A 17,646-nucleotide genomic window follows, 5' to 3' on the forward strand; every position below is an offset into this window, starting at 1 on the left:
TACTCTGAAAGCAAACTGAAGTACAAAACTATGAAGCAACTTAATACTCTATCAACAATCAGCAGGAGAATTAGGATTAGGAATCATGATGCCACATGCCCTGCACTAGACAGCAAACAAGAGAGCAAGAAAAAAACCCAACAGTTAAAAAACAACAGAAACCCCACATTCAGGATGAGAAGTCTCAAATTATTCTGATAAAAATGGCAGAAGCATCCCAAAGCCAGTATGTTTAACAAAAAGGCCATTTCAGCCTTACTGCTTTGTTAAGCCAAAACCAGAGATAAATAAATATAAGTGCAAATACCTGTTTCCTGGATCTTGGTAACTGTCAGTAACAAGAGTGGATGGAACACCAACTTTTTCCATTATTTGCTTTAACTAGATGGGGTTGCTATTTAAACCCTTAAGAGCTATGTGAGATAATCCAGAGGGTGCCTAGAAGTGCTCACTCCAAGTTAAAAAATAGACACTAGGGCAATTTGGTGGCTCAGAGTCAACCTAGTTCTTGCCTAATTACAATCCCATTAAATGACAGTACTCCTCCAGAACAAGTGATCTAGTGATTATCCTCTACCCGGAAAAGTCAACAAGCAGCACACGAGGGAGGCGGCCTCACCACCACAAACACCAAGGAAAAGCCTCCCAAGAACTCCACATCCATTTTATTTCTGAATTAAAATCTATGTTGCCAATAGCACAGTAATGCAGTATCCTCTTACCAGTGACCTCTGCTAGAGAATGAGTAACATGCAGCTTGCATATTAATTCATCTTCAGACCTCACCTCCAACAGGCGCCAGCAGTGTTGTGTAACAAGGTCTGACAGCAACACCAGCCAAACAAAAGCTTTCATTAAACTAGTCAGAAATTCCCTGAAGATAACTTCTCCTCCCCAACAGATTTTTCTGATTCTATAGCTATAAAAATTTGATTCTGAACATTCTTGCCCATGGCATTCAGATATGATTGCGATGCAGTCATTATACTCTGAGTCAGTATGCACTACACCAGTTAAACCAGTCCCAACTGGGACTTCTGCCAACAATTATTATATGTTGAATATCCATCCATCAATTACAATACAATTAGAAGTGCAGCACCTGAAAAATCACATTCCAAGTAAGAATGACCACTATAAACTACGACTATTAGAGTGATATCTTCAGAAGTAATTTTTAAAAAGCTTTTTAGAAGTTTCATGGCCACAAGAACATTTACATATATTTTTAAGGTAAACAATTTTGCTTTTGGAAGCTTTTCCCCTTCTTTTGTCTGAATTAATTTACAATTCAAACATATCAAATCTTGTGTGTACTTCATGTGAACAAGAATGTTAAATTGATTATTCTAGGTATCTCCCCTGGTATTTAAGTAAGCACGAAGCAAATAAACAGTGAAACAAGTTTTTTAAATTTCACTCTTCAGAAAACTAAGAATTCCTAGCAGCATTTAGAAAATCTGCTGAATTTGAGCTCAACTAGGCTTTCAACTCAGGTAAAAAAAGCTAGTCCCACTTATTCTCATCTGTAAATGTGATGTAGCAGCCAAGCTCCTCCAGCCTTTCAGACTGGGCTCATAAAATAACTTTAACCAGCTTTAAGGTAACAAAAACATAATAGGTTTAAATTCAATGTTCTTATTGGTTTTGTTTCTAAGTCACTTTAGATTTATGTTTTCAAGGATTTTTCCTTTAGCTGCTGGAGTAAGGAAAAAAAAAAGACAGAAAAAAAAAGAAGAAAGAGAAAATAATCTTGACAATGACACCATATATTTTCTACTTCTCTTTTTCATAAAATTTGCAGTGCTTCAGCAAAGAAGCAGAAGAGACTCAGAGCATACCTGGACCTTAATGAAACAAATTCACATCCTACAACTCATGGCTGTGTATTATATAATACAGCAAATGTATTCTGCATCTGAAGCATTAATAAAAGACCAAAAAATATAATATCAAACACCAAGGGGAAATAACTTCAGTCATACTTTATCATGTTAAGTTTGCACTTTTTAAAGTAACATCACATCTGTTAACACTACGACCATGAAAAGGACCAGAAATAGAAATCTGACAACACTGCCTCTGGAATGAGGTTGTTTCAGATTCTCACAATACTGGATTATCAAAATAACTCCCATGAAACTGGTATACCAAAGCCATTAATAGCACAGATTTATACTACAGTCTTGGCATCAGGTTCTCTCATTCTCTCCCATTCCCTCCCTCCCTCTCTCTCTTTGAAAGAGGATAGCAATTCCAAAACAAAAATGTGCCTCTCCTTAATGTTGTGCCTCCCTAGGATTTCCAATGTTGTGCTTTCCATGAAAATCTGAGATGCCAGCAGCATTTCTGCTGGCTATGTTTTGCCTAAGACATTTCTAGATGCTAAAAACAGGTACCTAAACTTTACCTCAGACTAATTTTGGGCTACCAGATCCCAGCCCCTAGTGGGAAACCCTCCTTTCTTCCATAAGGAAATTCTTTCTGAAAGTAAGGATTTTTCACACGAGTAAGGGAAAACATGAGGAGGACTTGAATGTATGAGCTCTTAAAGACAAGCATGGCTTCCTTTGGATCGTGTACAACATTTAGCAACCTCCCAGCACTTAAACATAACAAATGTTAAGGAAATACTTAGGGAAAAATATAGGCATGGCTCTGACTTGACTTCCATCATTCTGAATCAGGAGTAACACAGCTGAAGTTTTAAATAAATTTATGAAACAAAGGTAAACCTGTCAATGACTGCAACAAGGTGAAGATTTTTTGATAGGGAATAGTATAAAATCCCTCTCTTCTTACATTCTATATATAGTTACATTCATTAAATGTAACTGTATCTGTCCATATCTGACAAACCAGCTGACAGAGAGATTCAAATAATGCCACCACTTAAGACATGTTGCTCAAACATATTCATTGGAAATTGGAAAGCTTCAGAAAGGCATCATAGGATCCATCACTTAGCCCTGGACACTGCAACATGCACAACCTGGCCAATCATATGATGCACTAAGGCGTTTTTCTCAAATTAGATTCCATTTGGAGAATCAAAAGATATCTAACACTTCCAAAACACTTCCCCAGAAATACCACCAATGTGAATCACAAATGCAACGTGGCATTTAAGCATGAGGTTAAATGTTTCTGTTTCTACATCAGACATATATTTCCCCTTCTGCTGAATATCCTCTCATCATCACACTGTATGACTTCTCAAAATAACGAAGCTAAACTTTGAAGATACACCTCCCACAAACAGAATACTGACAATTACTAGATACTGTTGTTTTTAACTCTGTAGCAGTCCAGACATCTGATTAGGATACAGACTTCATCCCACTTTTATGCTCTATGCTTGGAACCTTGAGAGCTGTGGCCTAAATTCTTGGATCAGCCAAACTTCCAATGTGATCTCGTAAAAACAACCTAGTGCCTGCACTTTGATTCCCAAACTATAAACTAAGAGTGATAACATTCCTTTTATTTTGAACTCTGATGGTTTTAGGTTCACCTAGCATTGAAAAGGCTGGGCCCTTGCCTAGTGCTCCTGCATGTTCCTGTGGTCCCACACTTAATCACACTAGGTGTAATTCTCAAAAAATTTCTGACCCCATTTGATTTCCTCCTTATTCATATTTGTGCATTCCAGTGTCTCTCCCTGTGTGCACTGCAATAATTATTATAAAACCTCTGCCACTGATTATTTATTGACTTGAAAGCTTCTATCCAAAATCTGTCTTTGATGAACCTTTTGACTGCAATAAGAAGCATATTGTCTCTCACTCTACTACATGTATCTCAACTCAGCGGTTTGCAAACTCCTGCAGGCCAATACTGTGCCATCTTCTAAGCTCTCTTCTACCAGCTTGTACAAGGAAGGTAAGAACAACCTTCCTGTTTTACTAACAAGCAAAAAAAGCCCCAAGAAGTGTGGGGTTTATGTTTAGTTTTGGAGCTCCACGGATGACTCACCGGTGATAGGCTTCCCGGCGGTACTTTTTGAGAGCGTGTCCATCCATGTTTGCAGGGAGATCTGCTGCATTCTGCAGTCGGTCGCTCCATGAGGTTGTCATCTTCAAATGCTTACTTATTTCTGAAATAGATAGAAAAGAAAAGCTTGCTTCAGCTCAAGGTTTGTTTTGCCAGGTACTTCTCAAGACTTCCTGGGTGGCACGACCTGAGTATGCAGGTCAAGTAAGATGCTGCTCTTTGAGATGTTAAACCAGAGAGCTGGAAAGTCTGTTTTATATGGCTGCAAAGATATTCCTATCTATTGTGGTGAAAATGCCTTTACAAGCAGAGACCTTGTTTTCACTGCTGAAAAGGGGTCTTTTTTGATGCTAGAGTTACCAATATGCATTAGCTGTAGGTGATAGAAAACCCTTAAGAGATGAGATAAATTCAGCAGTGTAAACCGTACAAGCCCCACTGGGACTGACCTTGCCACTTTTACCACAGAGTGAAAACAAAGAGCCTTGTCCCTGGCTATTTGATCTCTAAGCAAAGACAAAGCTTCAAACTGATGCTAAATTAGCAGAAACAATTGGAAGGAAAGTAGAAAGATGATCCTTTGTCCTCTGCAGGTCAGACACATTCAGGCAGAGCAAGAACACTCTGCAAACCTGTAACATGAGCGATGCAAATATTCACCAGCAGATCTTCACAAACACAAGCACCCCTTCTCAAGTGCCGGCTGTCACCACCAAACCACAGACAGTCCTTCTCATCAGGAGGGCCCTGCCATCAGGAAAGAGGGGCAGCTTTCCCAATTTTCTTATTAGTACACTGGGGCAATCCTGCTCGCCTGCTCTTCCAGCTGCTGCATTCCCTGGCACCAGGTGGGGTTATGAAGCAGCCCCATGATGGGTCAGCTCATCTCACCAGTCCAAGTTCTCACCTATCAAAACCAACTGACCAAAAGTGAGGAAAGGCTGAGTAGTTCCCACTGGTCAGCTGAACCCAGGCTGAGCCCAGCTCAACCTGCCACAACACTGTCATTAGAGCTGGTGGGGAGAACAGGGTGGGGAGACACAACCCACAGTGATACCAAATTAGATATTACATGAAAATACATTCTGGTGTAACCCACACAACTGTTGGACTGCAGGTCTTGGCTTGTTTGCTCTTCTTAAAAGAAACAAAAACACCCACAAACTACATGGGTAATGATATAGCAACTATATCTGGACACCTCTAAAATATGACTGCATTTGTTTTACAGGAGGGAATTTAATGATTCCAGCAAAGTAGAGAGCAGAGCAAGTGCAGAAACCAGTGCTAGAAGTCACAGCACTCTCAGTGTCACATGCATGCCCCTCAAGGAAATGTGTATAATTTCCTAATTTTAAATTCTTTTAAAGAGCAACAGTTCCAATTGTCACAGCACTTCTTAGTATATTTACCTACTATCTGCTGGTCATAAACATCAAACAGAGAGCAGACAGCTTGTCTGTAAAAAATACATTCCTCCTTCTCCTCCAGCATTCTCCCAGTTACTATAACCAAGGTTTACAAATGCATCTTCTGCCACATGCTAAAGGTCACCAAATTCAGGCCCTGGCAGGCAGCCCAAGAGACTGCATGCCATTGCTGAGAGCTCTCCCCCTGAATTCCCTGCCACACACCCAGGAGAGGAGGTCACCACAGCGAGAGGGTGACGGGCCATTCCAGCCAGCCACAACTTCTACAACAGGGCATGTAGGGAGAATCAGCTTCCAAAATAGCCCCAGCCACAGCCACCAAGGGCTTTACAAGTAATTACCACTATCTATTTGAGCCGTGCCCAAAGGCAGACAGAAGGCAGCACAGCACACAGAACTGAATGCCCCTGAAGCACTGACCTGTTCCCATTTCACTTGGAAGGCAGGGCACTGCCTGCAGCAAGGCTCCTCAGGGACAGCAGGGCTGCTCAGCAGAGGAGCAGTGCTTCTGTAAGGGTCACAGACTCAGACAAGCCATGCAGCAGAGGGAGTGATCTGGTAACACCCCAAGTCTGCAAACTACAGCAAGGGCTTGTGCACTCTGAGGGTGGAAAAGCAGCTACCCATGGACATTCCAAGATGGTCCAGATCATCACCACCTTGGTCTATTTTAAAGCTACTACCCTAGATCTCCAGATTTGGGTCCAAGAGACACACTCATTGAAGGCCTCTAAAAGGCACATTAAAGAGCTCTGAAAAAACTGTTGCATGGCTAGCCTTAGGATTGTTGGACAGCTCTGGGTCTAGGTCTTCCAAACAAGTCCAAATCCAAGCTTCCTGCTGTTTAGAAGGGATACACCACTCTGCTTACCCAGCCAGACACACAGCAAGATTCAAAGATTTACACCCACAGACTACACCAGAGACATCGTGTTCTGCCAGCCTCTTCCCATTTCTTCTGCTTCCATCACCACAACACCACATCAGATGCTGACACAGGTACTGGGCTAGGACTGCTTCCAGAGGCCATCCATGCCAGAGAGCTGACGGTATACATTGACAGTATGCTACAAAATACCCTAAAATCCAGATTGCAGAAGAATTTTAGCAGGCTAGCTTTATAATATCCATTCTAATATAAGGAATCAGTGAAACAGTTTGAGCTCCCATGTGATGAAACCCTCCTCTACAATATGAGAAACCAGACAGTATTATTTTATGTGTGATGGGATTCAAAAAGCTGAGACTTGAGGAAACCACAAAAATCTGAGTTTCCATAATTAAACAAAGAAGGCCTGAATTATTTTAATAATCCAGCAGTATTTTGCTGTAGATACAATCAGCAGAGTTTGCAGGCAGGACAAGGTTTGTAGAGAGAGACAGTATCTTTCATTAGACTAACTGGTAGGGCTGGAAAAAATAGACAGGCTCTTGGGTACACCAGCTTGCAAGTTTTCAAATTCTAAAGGTTCTTCTAATGAAAAATATTACCTCTACCTTCAGGCTGTGCCTTGATTTATTAAAATATTTCTTCTAATGTTCACACAGCATTAAGTAGCAAAAAAACAAGCTGGAGGTTTCTATTACACGTACTCAAAGGCAGGCTTACAGCTTAGCAGGCTCCACTGACACTGTGACAACAGCTTGCTGCCCTGAAACAAAACAGTGACAAGTGACAAAATATATTGCGAGGGACCTTCACCATCCAAAAGTCTTACTCATGCAAAAAGCCTCACAGACTTCACTGAAATTGTTCTGTGCTTCAAAGGCATAAAAATCAGCCTGCTTGCATGGGTAAGAAACCTGGGACCTGGTCCCTGAATACAAATTCCCTCTTCCAAACAGAGAGAGAAAAATAAGAAGGACAGAATCCATACACTTGTGAGCCACTGGAATAAACATCTAAGAGAGCAGGGAGACAGCCGGGCAGGATTCTCAACTCTAAGCTACTGAAATATGATGCATCTTTCTTTAGTTACAAATCTATTTTTGAAATCAATAATCTGTAAATAGCTTCACATAAAAATAGAAATCTTTACATAGATAAAGCCTGTCAGAACACATCCCTGTAATTTATTGCAAACACGCTCCTTGCTTGCGCTGTCTTAATTAAGCATCTGATAGCATTTATGGTACAGGATTCCTACTGAAAAGGTATTTAAATCTCAGCTGCAAAGCTTTGATACAGAGCTGTTGCCCAGCACATATGCTTTGATCCAAAAGAACTGAGATTTTTAGCAAATATTCTGAATTAAGTCCATTTGTCAGATTTTAGATGATTTAAAGTATTCTCCATAGTGTATTCGTTCAAATAAAAGAAATATAAATTAAATAAAATGTTCCGATGCATTTCCCTTCAAGTTTTACTATTACTTTTTAAATCTTTTTCGGGCAGCAAATAGTTAGAAATTTCTGCACCTGATAATATCTGACATGTTCATGCTAAGTGCTCTGACTGCCTCTCTTTTTTTTTCTGAGTTCATCTTGCCACTTCGATGATGCAGTGCCAAATCAGAGGCACACACACTAAACCACGGAGATGAACAAAACTCTGGTGACAATCCCACTGTTTCCAGGATATTCTCCGAGAGCTTATAGAGCCCAAAACAAAAGCACCCCCAGCAGAAGCCAAGGTTGTAGCGTACTCGCAGTGACTCACCGTGCACTACATCTGCCTCTGCTCACACGTTCAGCCTCAAGAGCCACGAATACCTTGGCAGCACAGCCCACACATGGACGTGCACAGTGGAAAGAGAGCAGAGGGAAAATCACCACACCCAGGGAGCTCTGCTCAGGAGCCCCGTGTCTAGCCGGAGCCGTGGGAGGACAGACGAGGCTTGTGACGCCCTTGGCAAGCCTGGAGCAGCTCCTGGCTCCCTGCTGCAGTGCTGCTCCATCTCAAAGTGCTCTGTGGGGTCTCAGCAAGGGAGGAGCAAACCGTCCTAAAATCCTGAGGACTGCAAAAAGCAAAGGGAGCAGGAACAGGGGTGGTTTGTTCATGACTCATGTCAAATTCCTGGTCTGGGTCATGACAAAGCCTCAGAATAGGGCAGGACGGGGGAAAAGCGACATTTTCTGCAGCTTAGGGGACTGTCCATGTAAGGGTGGTTAGGAAAAGCAAGTGACTCACTTTCTGAGAGCGGTCCACTCCCTCCACTGAGGGCAGAAGTAGCTTGCACCTTAATCAGGCTGGGCACTTGAGATAGCAAGCACTGCAGGAGGTGAAATCCACTCGGGTTAGCATCACACCTCATGATCGCCTGGGATGGACAGCAAAAGGTGGCCAGGACTGTGTCATCCCCCTCAAGGGCACCTCCCAGGGCCACTGTGCAAGCAGGGGCTGGGCAGGCTCCTGGCCTCACCAGAAGTGCCATTCTCACACCTGCAATCCCAAAGCACTTCACCAGCTCCCACTCACATAACACATTTAGTCAGCTAGGGATAGCAAGGTCCAGTGAAGGTAATAACAGAGCAACTGGGAAGCAAATGCAGAAGGAGTAATTCCTCAGTCCCTGTGCAAAAAGTCAGTCTGAGTTCCTAGCGCTGCCAGGATGAATCACAGATACACTGCATGTTCCCAGCACAGTATACATTTACACAAATTCAAATTTCAATATTTAGCATCAACTGGCAAACACACAGAGAGGTCAGCCTGTACTTCTGCATGTAGAGCAGCAGGCTTCTGATGGGCTCCAAGACACAGGGGTTGCATGGATGTCAAATGATGCTCTGATTTTATTCTGAATTGCAGCTCTACACACTAGCTGTTAGTTCACAGAGCTCCTTCCCCCTTCACCACAGCCCTGGGATAACAATTCAAACCACTCTTGTCTTTTACTGCCAACACTTTTGCTTGATGGCCAAAGGCAAACTGTTTCCAAAAGGTGTTTTTAATTAGCAATGCTTTTGGAAAACTACTGTGTCCATGAGTTGAGAGAAACACAGTGATGCTTGTAAATTATCTAAATCAGAAAACTGACCTTTTTTTCCTCCCCTCCTTTTGCCTAAAGTAATGATGATTTCAGAAATTTAAATTCTTCACTTGAAGATCTTCGACTTCTGTGTGGTTGCCTGTCAGACAAGCAAGGCTTCACATTCATTATGGCAGGATGGGCAAAACACATCCTTCATATTAGACAATTAAATTACTTCCAAGAGACACTTCAAAGTATACTCTCACCTCATGGTAATTGAGGTTGGCTTTAAGCAGGATAATTCTGTGTACTGATTACAGGGTATTAAAGAGGTAGAGAGCTGCTGTTAAGAACTTGTTAAGGTTAACCACAGACGTGTAGTGAGCTTACAGGTGGCACTTGTGGTATCCAAAGATCCACTGGATTACATTAGATTGATAACACTCTCCTTGCTCCATGGATCACACTAAACCTCCTAGCTCCAAGCCTACAATCTCTGACACTGGCTCTGACTCTTCCTACAAGAAGGGGTAGCAGTTACTCTTGGACACCACCACAGGGCTTGCATCGTGAAGCTGCTTTTTCAAGAGTGTGCTTTTGGTGAAATTGGTAAAGCATTCCCAGTTGTATGTTCATTTGAATATGGTCTGACTGGTAGGCAACTCATGGACTACTTCTGAATAGGAAAGATATAAGAAAGGAGAATTCTACTCATCCCATTTATTATGCGATTTGATCTAATTTCAGGCTGAATTTTATCTGCTTTAAATCCAGATGCTAAAGTAACAACTGTGTATCAAATACATTGTAAAATATATTTAACAAAACCCTGCTTATTTTACATGGATTTTTAAATCAGAATTTTTCTACTGACAACCATACCCACAGAGTGGCTGTACATTTCTTAGAGCTCCAGCAATACTCCAGGACCCCGATGCATTAGACACACTGAAACCCAGAAATACATTAATTTGGAGTTTCTTCTCGTGTCCATCCATTTCTATCCATGGAGTTCTATTCTTTCAGGAATTCCAAGCAGGTCTAATTCATTAAAATATTTTAAGTATTATTTAATTATCATCAACATTATGGATGGTTAGAATAGAATTTGGAAAACGATGAAATCTGCTGTGCAACTCTGAGGAGCAAACCTCAAATCTGAGTACCATGAGACCATCCATTCTCTCATCTATCTGCAAATTAGTTTAATGCCTTGAAACAGGAACTCCATTCTCCAGTGAGCTCGTAAGTGTATTTCCATATAGCTCGTGCTTCTCACTATCTCTTCTAGAACTACTATTTTGGTTATTTCCAATTTACTGCTTTTTACACAAAGAGTTTGTTAGGGGTGATGCTATTTTTCCACTTCTCTAACTCTAGTGTGCCCCGCTCTCCCAGCACCAGAAAAAAAAGAAGGATCATACTTAAGGAATGCAAGACTTGGTCCAGAAACACAAGAGCTACGTCACAGAGAAGAATTAGCAAACATGAGTTCTCAAAGAAATGCTGCAGCTGCAGGTCAAATATGACCCTTGGGTGTACAAGACTACCAAGCAGGACTCCATGTTTCTCTCTGTCACTGACACAAACTCTGCTGGAAAACTGTCTTCAGCCGGCTGTCCCCATTCAGAAAGGAATGCACTGAGAAAGGAATAAAGCTGTGAGAGTAAGGCCAGAGTGGAAGGCTGCCAGTGTACAAAGAGCAGCTCTGCAGGTGATTTGAAAATGGTCTAGAAGCATTTGCACACAGGCAAGCAGCCTGACTGTGGAGGGTTCTCAGTCTAGCAATAACAGAACAAGACCCCGTGACTGGAAGTTAAATAAATCAACCAACACAAAAATATTAACAGAGAAGAGAGCTAGCTATGAAACAAATTTCTGAAATCATCATCAGAGGGCTCTTAATGAAGTATGTGGGTGTTTCAATCAGCCTTTTTTTTTCCCAGAGTCAAGAATTAATGCAGAAAAGTCAAATTGTCTGAGCTATACAGCAGATCAGTCAAACTGAGTACAATGCCTCAGGAGACTCTTCCTCACCTTATACCCCAATGCCACAGTGGACATGAGGCTGAGGAACAACCAGTATTCAAAAGAAACCTCCAGAGAGTAGTTTTACACAGACAGAAGGTGAATGGATAAACAAAGGCTCTCCTGAGCCCACACCAATATAAACCAGGTACCCTGATGGCCCTGGGAAACTCTCCTCCTTGGGAAAAGGCCCTCAGCAGCCTGCAGCAACCTCTGCCACAGAGGTTCCCAAACTGCTGTCCAACTGAGCACCTGCCAAAGGCAAGCATGGACCTGGCTACAAAGATGTTCTCACTGCCTTTTGTTTACAGCTGTTAAATTCTAGCAAGAAACACGTAACATAATTCAAATACTTCACTCACATTGTTTTTCCCATAAGCAATTGCTCTAGTTGCCCAGAGTCTTGGAAGATTAAAAATAAGAGATTAATTTGACCCCTCTGCTGTAATACAGCTCACCCTACAGAAACTATTCATAGTATATTTCTTTTAAAATATTTATCAGAGTTCCCATATATTTGATTTAGCTGAAAAATTGGGCAGTAAACTTTGATGCCAATGCCCACCACAACAGGAACTCAGTGTTTGAATGATACCTGCAAATACTTTATTTGCTACACAGATGAAGCCTGACAGCGTGCCAGCCAAGCTGTAGGTTAACATAAAGATCACAAAAGGCAGAAATGTCAGCATGGAAGTATACACAGTGAGTCCTGCAAATCAGAAAGGGAAGTCAAGATAATTTTTTTTTTTATTCCAACTCTTTTTTTTGCATCAGAACAATGTGCTGGCAAGAACAGACAAATGTAATCCCTGGTACTCAGCAGACAGAGCACTGCTCCCTGTTCTCAAAGGAAACTGCCAGCTTCCCTTTCCTTGTCACCCCTAAGCAGCACCACTGATGTTCAGCCTGTTCAAGGGTCTATTCCCAAGTCAGGACAGCTGAACACCATGAGAGTCGTAGTTCCCAAAGAAGAACAAGATGAGACATGCCCTCCCCAGAGAGAGAACTGGGAAGCCACGCTGCCACATAACAATTTCAAACCTAGGAGCATCTGCCACTCTAACCTGCTATTAAGGATTATACAACGGTAGCTCTTTTGGCAGCAGATCAGAGTGTCTCAAAACAACGATGCTTTTCATTAGATTCCACTGTGTTTTGGGAAGCAAATGCAGATGTAACAGGCCTTTCCAGAAGCATGACAGCAACTGACAAAGTATTGGAGATGCACAACTGGGCTCAGTGGCACAGCCATTCTGAGAGCATGCAACCAGGACAGCTTGGATAATGCAAACAGCCAAAAGTTCACTTAGGACATTTTTATTGTCTTTCCTCACTGACTGAGCTTACTGGCAAAAAAACCCTCGTCTCTGAAGATCACATCCCTGCTTCATTAATATTTTAAGGGAAAAGCAAAGATACTGAAACTTCATTCTAGCTTTTTTCTAGTCTTGAAAAAGAAGAAGGATGATTTTTTTAGAGACACTTGAACCCTCTTCCATGCAGGATGGGCCTTCTCTATACATTTATGGGCGACACAAACAGATGTGACAGCAGAATCAGCATGTGAACCATCTCTGCAGGCTGGAAATACGAACTCACATCTCCATCCAGCCTCAGCAGAAAGGCTTCCCTGCTCAGCCCTGGTGAGGAGAGACAACTGGCTTCTCAGCCTAAGTCCCAGGGCTCTAGGCACAGCACTCGCCAAGGGACACACTGCTGAGTAAAGAACTGGGGAACACTGGCTCCTCCTTCATTAAAAAAAGGGATTGAAAATAAACACTGAGATCAACAGCTGAAAAAAATCCAATAATTCTGAGAACTGCTCTGTCAAAACCACTGAGAAGTTTCTTTCCCTGCTAAGAGTTTTCTTTTCCAGTGACATTCCCTCCTCCTCCCACCTTCTTTAAGGAAAAAGCTGACCAAAAGCTCATATACTAACCTGCTCTCTCTTCTTTTTGAGAACTTACCAAACAGTAAGAGACAGATCTTTGACAAGTAAACCCATCTTTCAAAAAACCAGATGACTATGGAACTATGCCAGACATAGAATAATACCCAGCAAAGCCACGGACCTCATACACAAAACTGAGCAGATTTTCAACTTGCTATTTGTTCACAAAACCCAAACCAAAATAATGAAGGTCCTCAGCTGTAAAGGGCACTGTGAAAATAAATACAGAGATAATTTAGTAAGGAGGATCCTGATTCCCTGCTACCCTAACACATAGGGCTCCAGACACATATTAGCCTAACACAGATTTAACAGACTTCCTGCTTTCATCCACATAATGGTTACCCACCTCCCTTCCAAGAAGCCTTTCCTGAGGCTGATCCAGCCTCTCAGGTGAGCACAGCCTATGTGCAGGCTCAGCTCATTGAAATCGACCCTAGGCTGGCTCTCATCAGTCCTGAAGTGCTCACAAAGGCCAGAAGTACAACCTCCTCCTGCTCTGTGCTCCTCCTAGTTCAGTACCTACAGATACCCCTGCCCTGCAACCTGCGCCACACAAAAGTCCTCTTTCTCCCCAAACCAGAGGCTGGCTGGTACCCAGCACTCACCATGGAGATCACAAAGGCAAGTACCCACAACCTACTCTGCACTCTGCTCTCAGCAGGCAGCAGCTCCCTGCTGATGTGAAACAAGCCACACAGACCTACCAACCGAGCAAGCACAAAGATGGAACACTGGGGAACCTGAACACTGTACAGGGCTTTGAAGGGCTCTTGCCGCGTGAAGATCCTCCCCATCCCATAAGGAGAACAATTCATTACTTTTCTGACCTGTTTTTTTAATCAGAGGCAAATATAGTAATTATAGTCTGCCTGATTACAAATGAAATTACACATCTGTCCTGAGGGCACAGTACTGTCCCCATCTAGATGCTATCAGCCCACAAATCTCATTTAATCTCAAGAGATGTGTAGTACTGAGGCACCACTACAGGAAACTCTACAAGTAAATTAATTTTACAAACACTTTCTTTGCAGTACACACAAGCTCTTCCAAAAGACTGCTAATTTGTACAGCTTTTGTTAGGCATCCTATGTGACTAAATTAATCAGTAAAATAACTGAACATCTATGATGACTTTGAGCTCTTGCTAGGTTTCTGTCTTCTCTTCGATAACCTAACTGCCTCAGCTTTATCAAGTGATTCCAAAGACCTACATTAAACCGTCTTCCAACTGAATCAACCTCTTTTCTTTGGAAACTTCTTACTATCTGTCCAAGCAAAACACAAACCACTAAGTTAATTTGGGGAAACAGTCACCTTCCCATGGGCCATTCAGTTCCTTAGGTTTTAATATTAAATCAATCCTGCTACCACAGGAGCCTGTCCCCTGGCAGGAGCAGAGGAGGACACAGAGTGTTGTCTCTGCATTTGCCCCAGCATAAGCAGTTCTCAGAAGGGACAAAATGAAGTCACAGATCTACTACATCAGCTGCAAACTGGAAGAAAATTGCCAGCCTGAAAGGTGAAAGAACATTAACAAACAACTAAAAAGGCATCATCAGCACATCCCTGTTATAACAAACCTGAGCTGAGAGTTGCCAACACTGAACCTTTCCTCTGGACTTTTCTCTCTTCAGGGAATCTCAAGCACCTTGTTGACGTAGACTTGCAGACGCATTCAACAGCTCAGTCTTGTCCTGCTGCAGATGAGCAAACAGCTTGGATTCCCTGGGTTTTGAGACACCTTTACAAACACCTGTCCCTAGCAGAGCAATATGAAAGCCCTGATTCACCCAGGACTTCTTTTTCAGCGTGTTACCTGACCTAGTGTAGCCACTAGAAAAAAGAGCTGACCACACGCCCAGCCAGCACAAAGCCTCCTGGGCAGCCACAGAAATGCCTCCTCCTGATTGCTTTCAAATCAGCAAATGAAAAACTCCCAGCCTTGCCCTGAGCGTCACAACACGGGAACGCAGCTCTCTCCGTGTTCTAACCTTTCCAATATTTGTTCCTGACCCCACCAGTATGCATTGATTTATGAGGCCTCACAGTGAGTTTTATTACTGTCTTTGTTAATATCTACTCTCTACATGCCTGTGAAGAAAAATGAGTGGTAGATGAGTAAAACACTGTTAGTTTTTCATCATCTGTTCCCTCCTGATTGCTCAAGTTTAGCAAGCAGAGTATTTTGGCCTTGGCTCATAAAACTGGCAGTGCAATATTGAAAGAGAAGTTAAAACACGTGTACAACAAGAGGTTAAGAACCTACCTAATCTCTTATCACATGAAAAAAAAAATAGGAAAGGTTAGATTGCAAATGTGTTTTTAACTAACTCTTAGAAAGGTTACAGTGTTATTTTGATCAGATGTGAAAAAGTCCCCAGATTATTGAAGCCTATGGATGGGCACTCCATTTCAGATCACACAAAGTAAAACTCTTTCCAACTCTTTTTCTTTAACAAAGATAAGCAATGGGGAAATGCAGGATCCCCAAACAGTGGAAGACTCAAGGTAGGTTGTCTTGCTGACCTGCTCTTAAACATCACTGATGCACCAACTGATAACTGCAGCATGAAGCGGAAAATGAAATTTGACTCCTGCCTCAGTTTCCAAACAGCAGAACCAACAGAACTTTACCAGTCTGGCTTGCCTCTATGCTAAATTCCTCTTTCCAGCTTCACTCAGCCACTGTTACTCAATGAGGAGAAAGCTACAGGAACTGAACTGGAAGAGCAGTTTCCAGGGTCAGTCTCGAGTTAACTGATGCTCAGAACACCTGCAATCTATGATCAACTGATCAGTTTTTTTCTTTAGGGAATGAACTCATCCTGACCTAAAAGAAAATGCTGAGAGTAACATGACATTGACACTAGGAACTGAACAAGCAATAAAAAAGAAACAATTATGTAGCTACTATGGGCATCTGTTCTTAAAAGCTCTCAGGGAATACTGCATAGAGTGTCAGAAAGGACATGATTTAGGAGGACATTTGGGACCAAATTTTACAGCCCTTTCCTGTGACTTCAAAGGCCACATACATCTTTGCATAGTCTTGAAATGGAATTGCTTTGTAACATCCAAAAAGATCAGAGAGAAACATTTGAAATACCTTCACCAACATGTTTAGCTATTCCTTTGGGGGGGAAAAAAGGTATCTTGGAGACAGAGAAAGCAAACAAAATCAACATTAGAAGATGATTTATTTTTGATTGCAACAGTTCTATTTACTGACTTCCAAAATTACCTATGCCTGCTCTTTGCTAGCACTTATTCTTAGATGTTGTTATTGGTAATTGCCATGTTATGATTACAAAGCTCTGGCATTAACCTCAGGACCTCTTTTGGGTTTCTGAGAGCAGAATATTCACATGCTCTTCTCTGACCTCAAGTTCCTAATTATTCACTGTGCATGCCTATATGTAACTCTCCACCAACTGAATCAACCCAAACACCAGCAGTTTTCAGCTAGTCTAGAGAACTCTGGGTGCTTTATGCTAAACCATCTTCAGTCTTCTGAATTTACCTTCCTTTCCAGGTTACTTTACAAACTGACTACAAAGTTTCCCTTGTTATACACCATGGCCAGACATGCTGCATTTGATGCAAATGCCAAGAGGAGCACGGTCCAAGCAGTAAAGTATGAGCTGATTCCCATCCACAGCTAATATTCTCCAAAGGAGATAAGGAATACGGATTTCAGCAGCAAACACTGCCTGAACAGTGCAGCCAAATGCTTCCTCCTGAGCCCGATGGACACAGCTGGCATGCAGCTGTTCCTACCACAGCAGTGCAGGCAGCAGCTGCTGCCAGGAAAAAGGCAGCAGCTCGCACAAGAGGGGGACAACCCTCCCAGAAGGTCTCACAATCCAGATCTGGCCACCACAATTGCCAAAACTGGACCACCCCAGGTGGAAAATGTTTTGGGGAAGTGTACCTTCCTGGAAGGTTCAGTGAGAAGTTGCTTCCTGAAAATCTAGCAAGAATGTGTCTTAAGAGTTTTATCTATTATGCCAGTGTTAACAGGGAGAACTACAAGGCCTGGGTCAAAGCCAGCTAGTCCAAAGGCCCGCTCTTAAATACACAGTGGAAAACCACTCTACCTCAGAGCCTCCTGCAGAAATATGTACAGGAACATTCTGTTTTATCCCTTCCTCTGAACCAACTCTGCCAAGCAAGGTTCAATGGTAATCTTGTAGTAAGCACACAAGCAAAATAGCAAGTCTTTGAAAACATCTGAAACATAGCTAGGAGCTGTGAATACTTTATAACTAAATTAAGCTAAGTTTGGACCACATAATGACTTCAAGGAGCTTTTGTTTTTAAA

The 17,646-nt window shown here is 42.2% G+C and overlaps 1 protein-coding gene across 2 annotated transcripts in view; it reads right to left on the bottom strand.

The window, feature by feature from the left end:
• NT5C2 (5'-nucleotidase, cytosolic II) overlaps positions 1-17,646 on the bottom strand; it is a 59,806-nt gene that overhangs the window by 37,642 nt on the left and 4,518 nt on the right. The window contains exons 1-2 of one of the 2 annotated variants that reach the window (XM_009087215.4): positions 14,906-15,275; positions 3,976-4,096 (exon numbers count right to left, since the gene is read on the bottom strand). In XM_009087215.4, the coding sequence (XP_009085463.1) occupies positions 3,976-4,076 (101 nt within the window). In that variant the 5' untranslated portion in view covers positions 4,077-4,096; positions 14,906-15,275. Of the gene's footprint in view, positions 1-3,975; positions 4,097-14,905; positions 15,276-17,646 lie in introns of those variants that run through there. The other variant, XM_050976231.1, reaches the window with a different exon arrangement.

Source organism: Serinus canaria, chromosome 6, assembly GCF_022539315.1.
Source record: "Serinus canaria isolate serCan28SL12 chromosome 6, serCan2020, whole genome shotgun sequence".
Classification (NCBI taxonomy): Eukaryota; Metazoa; Chordata; class Aves; order Passeriformes; family Fringillidae; genus Serinus; species Serinus canaria.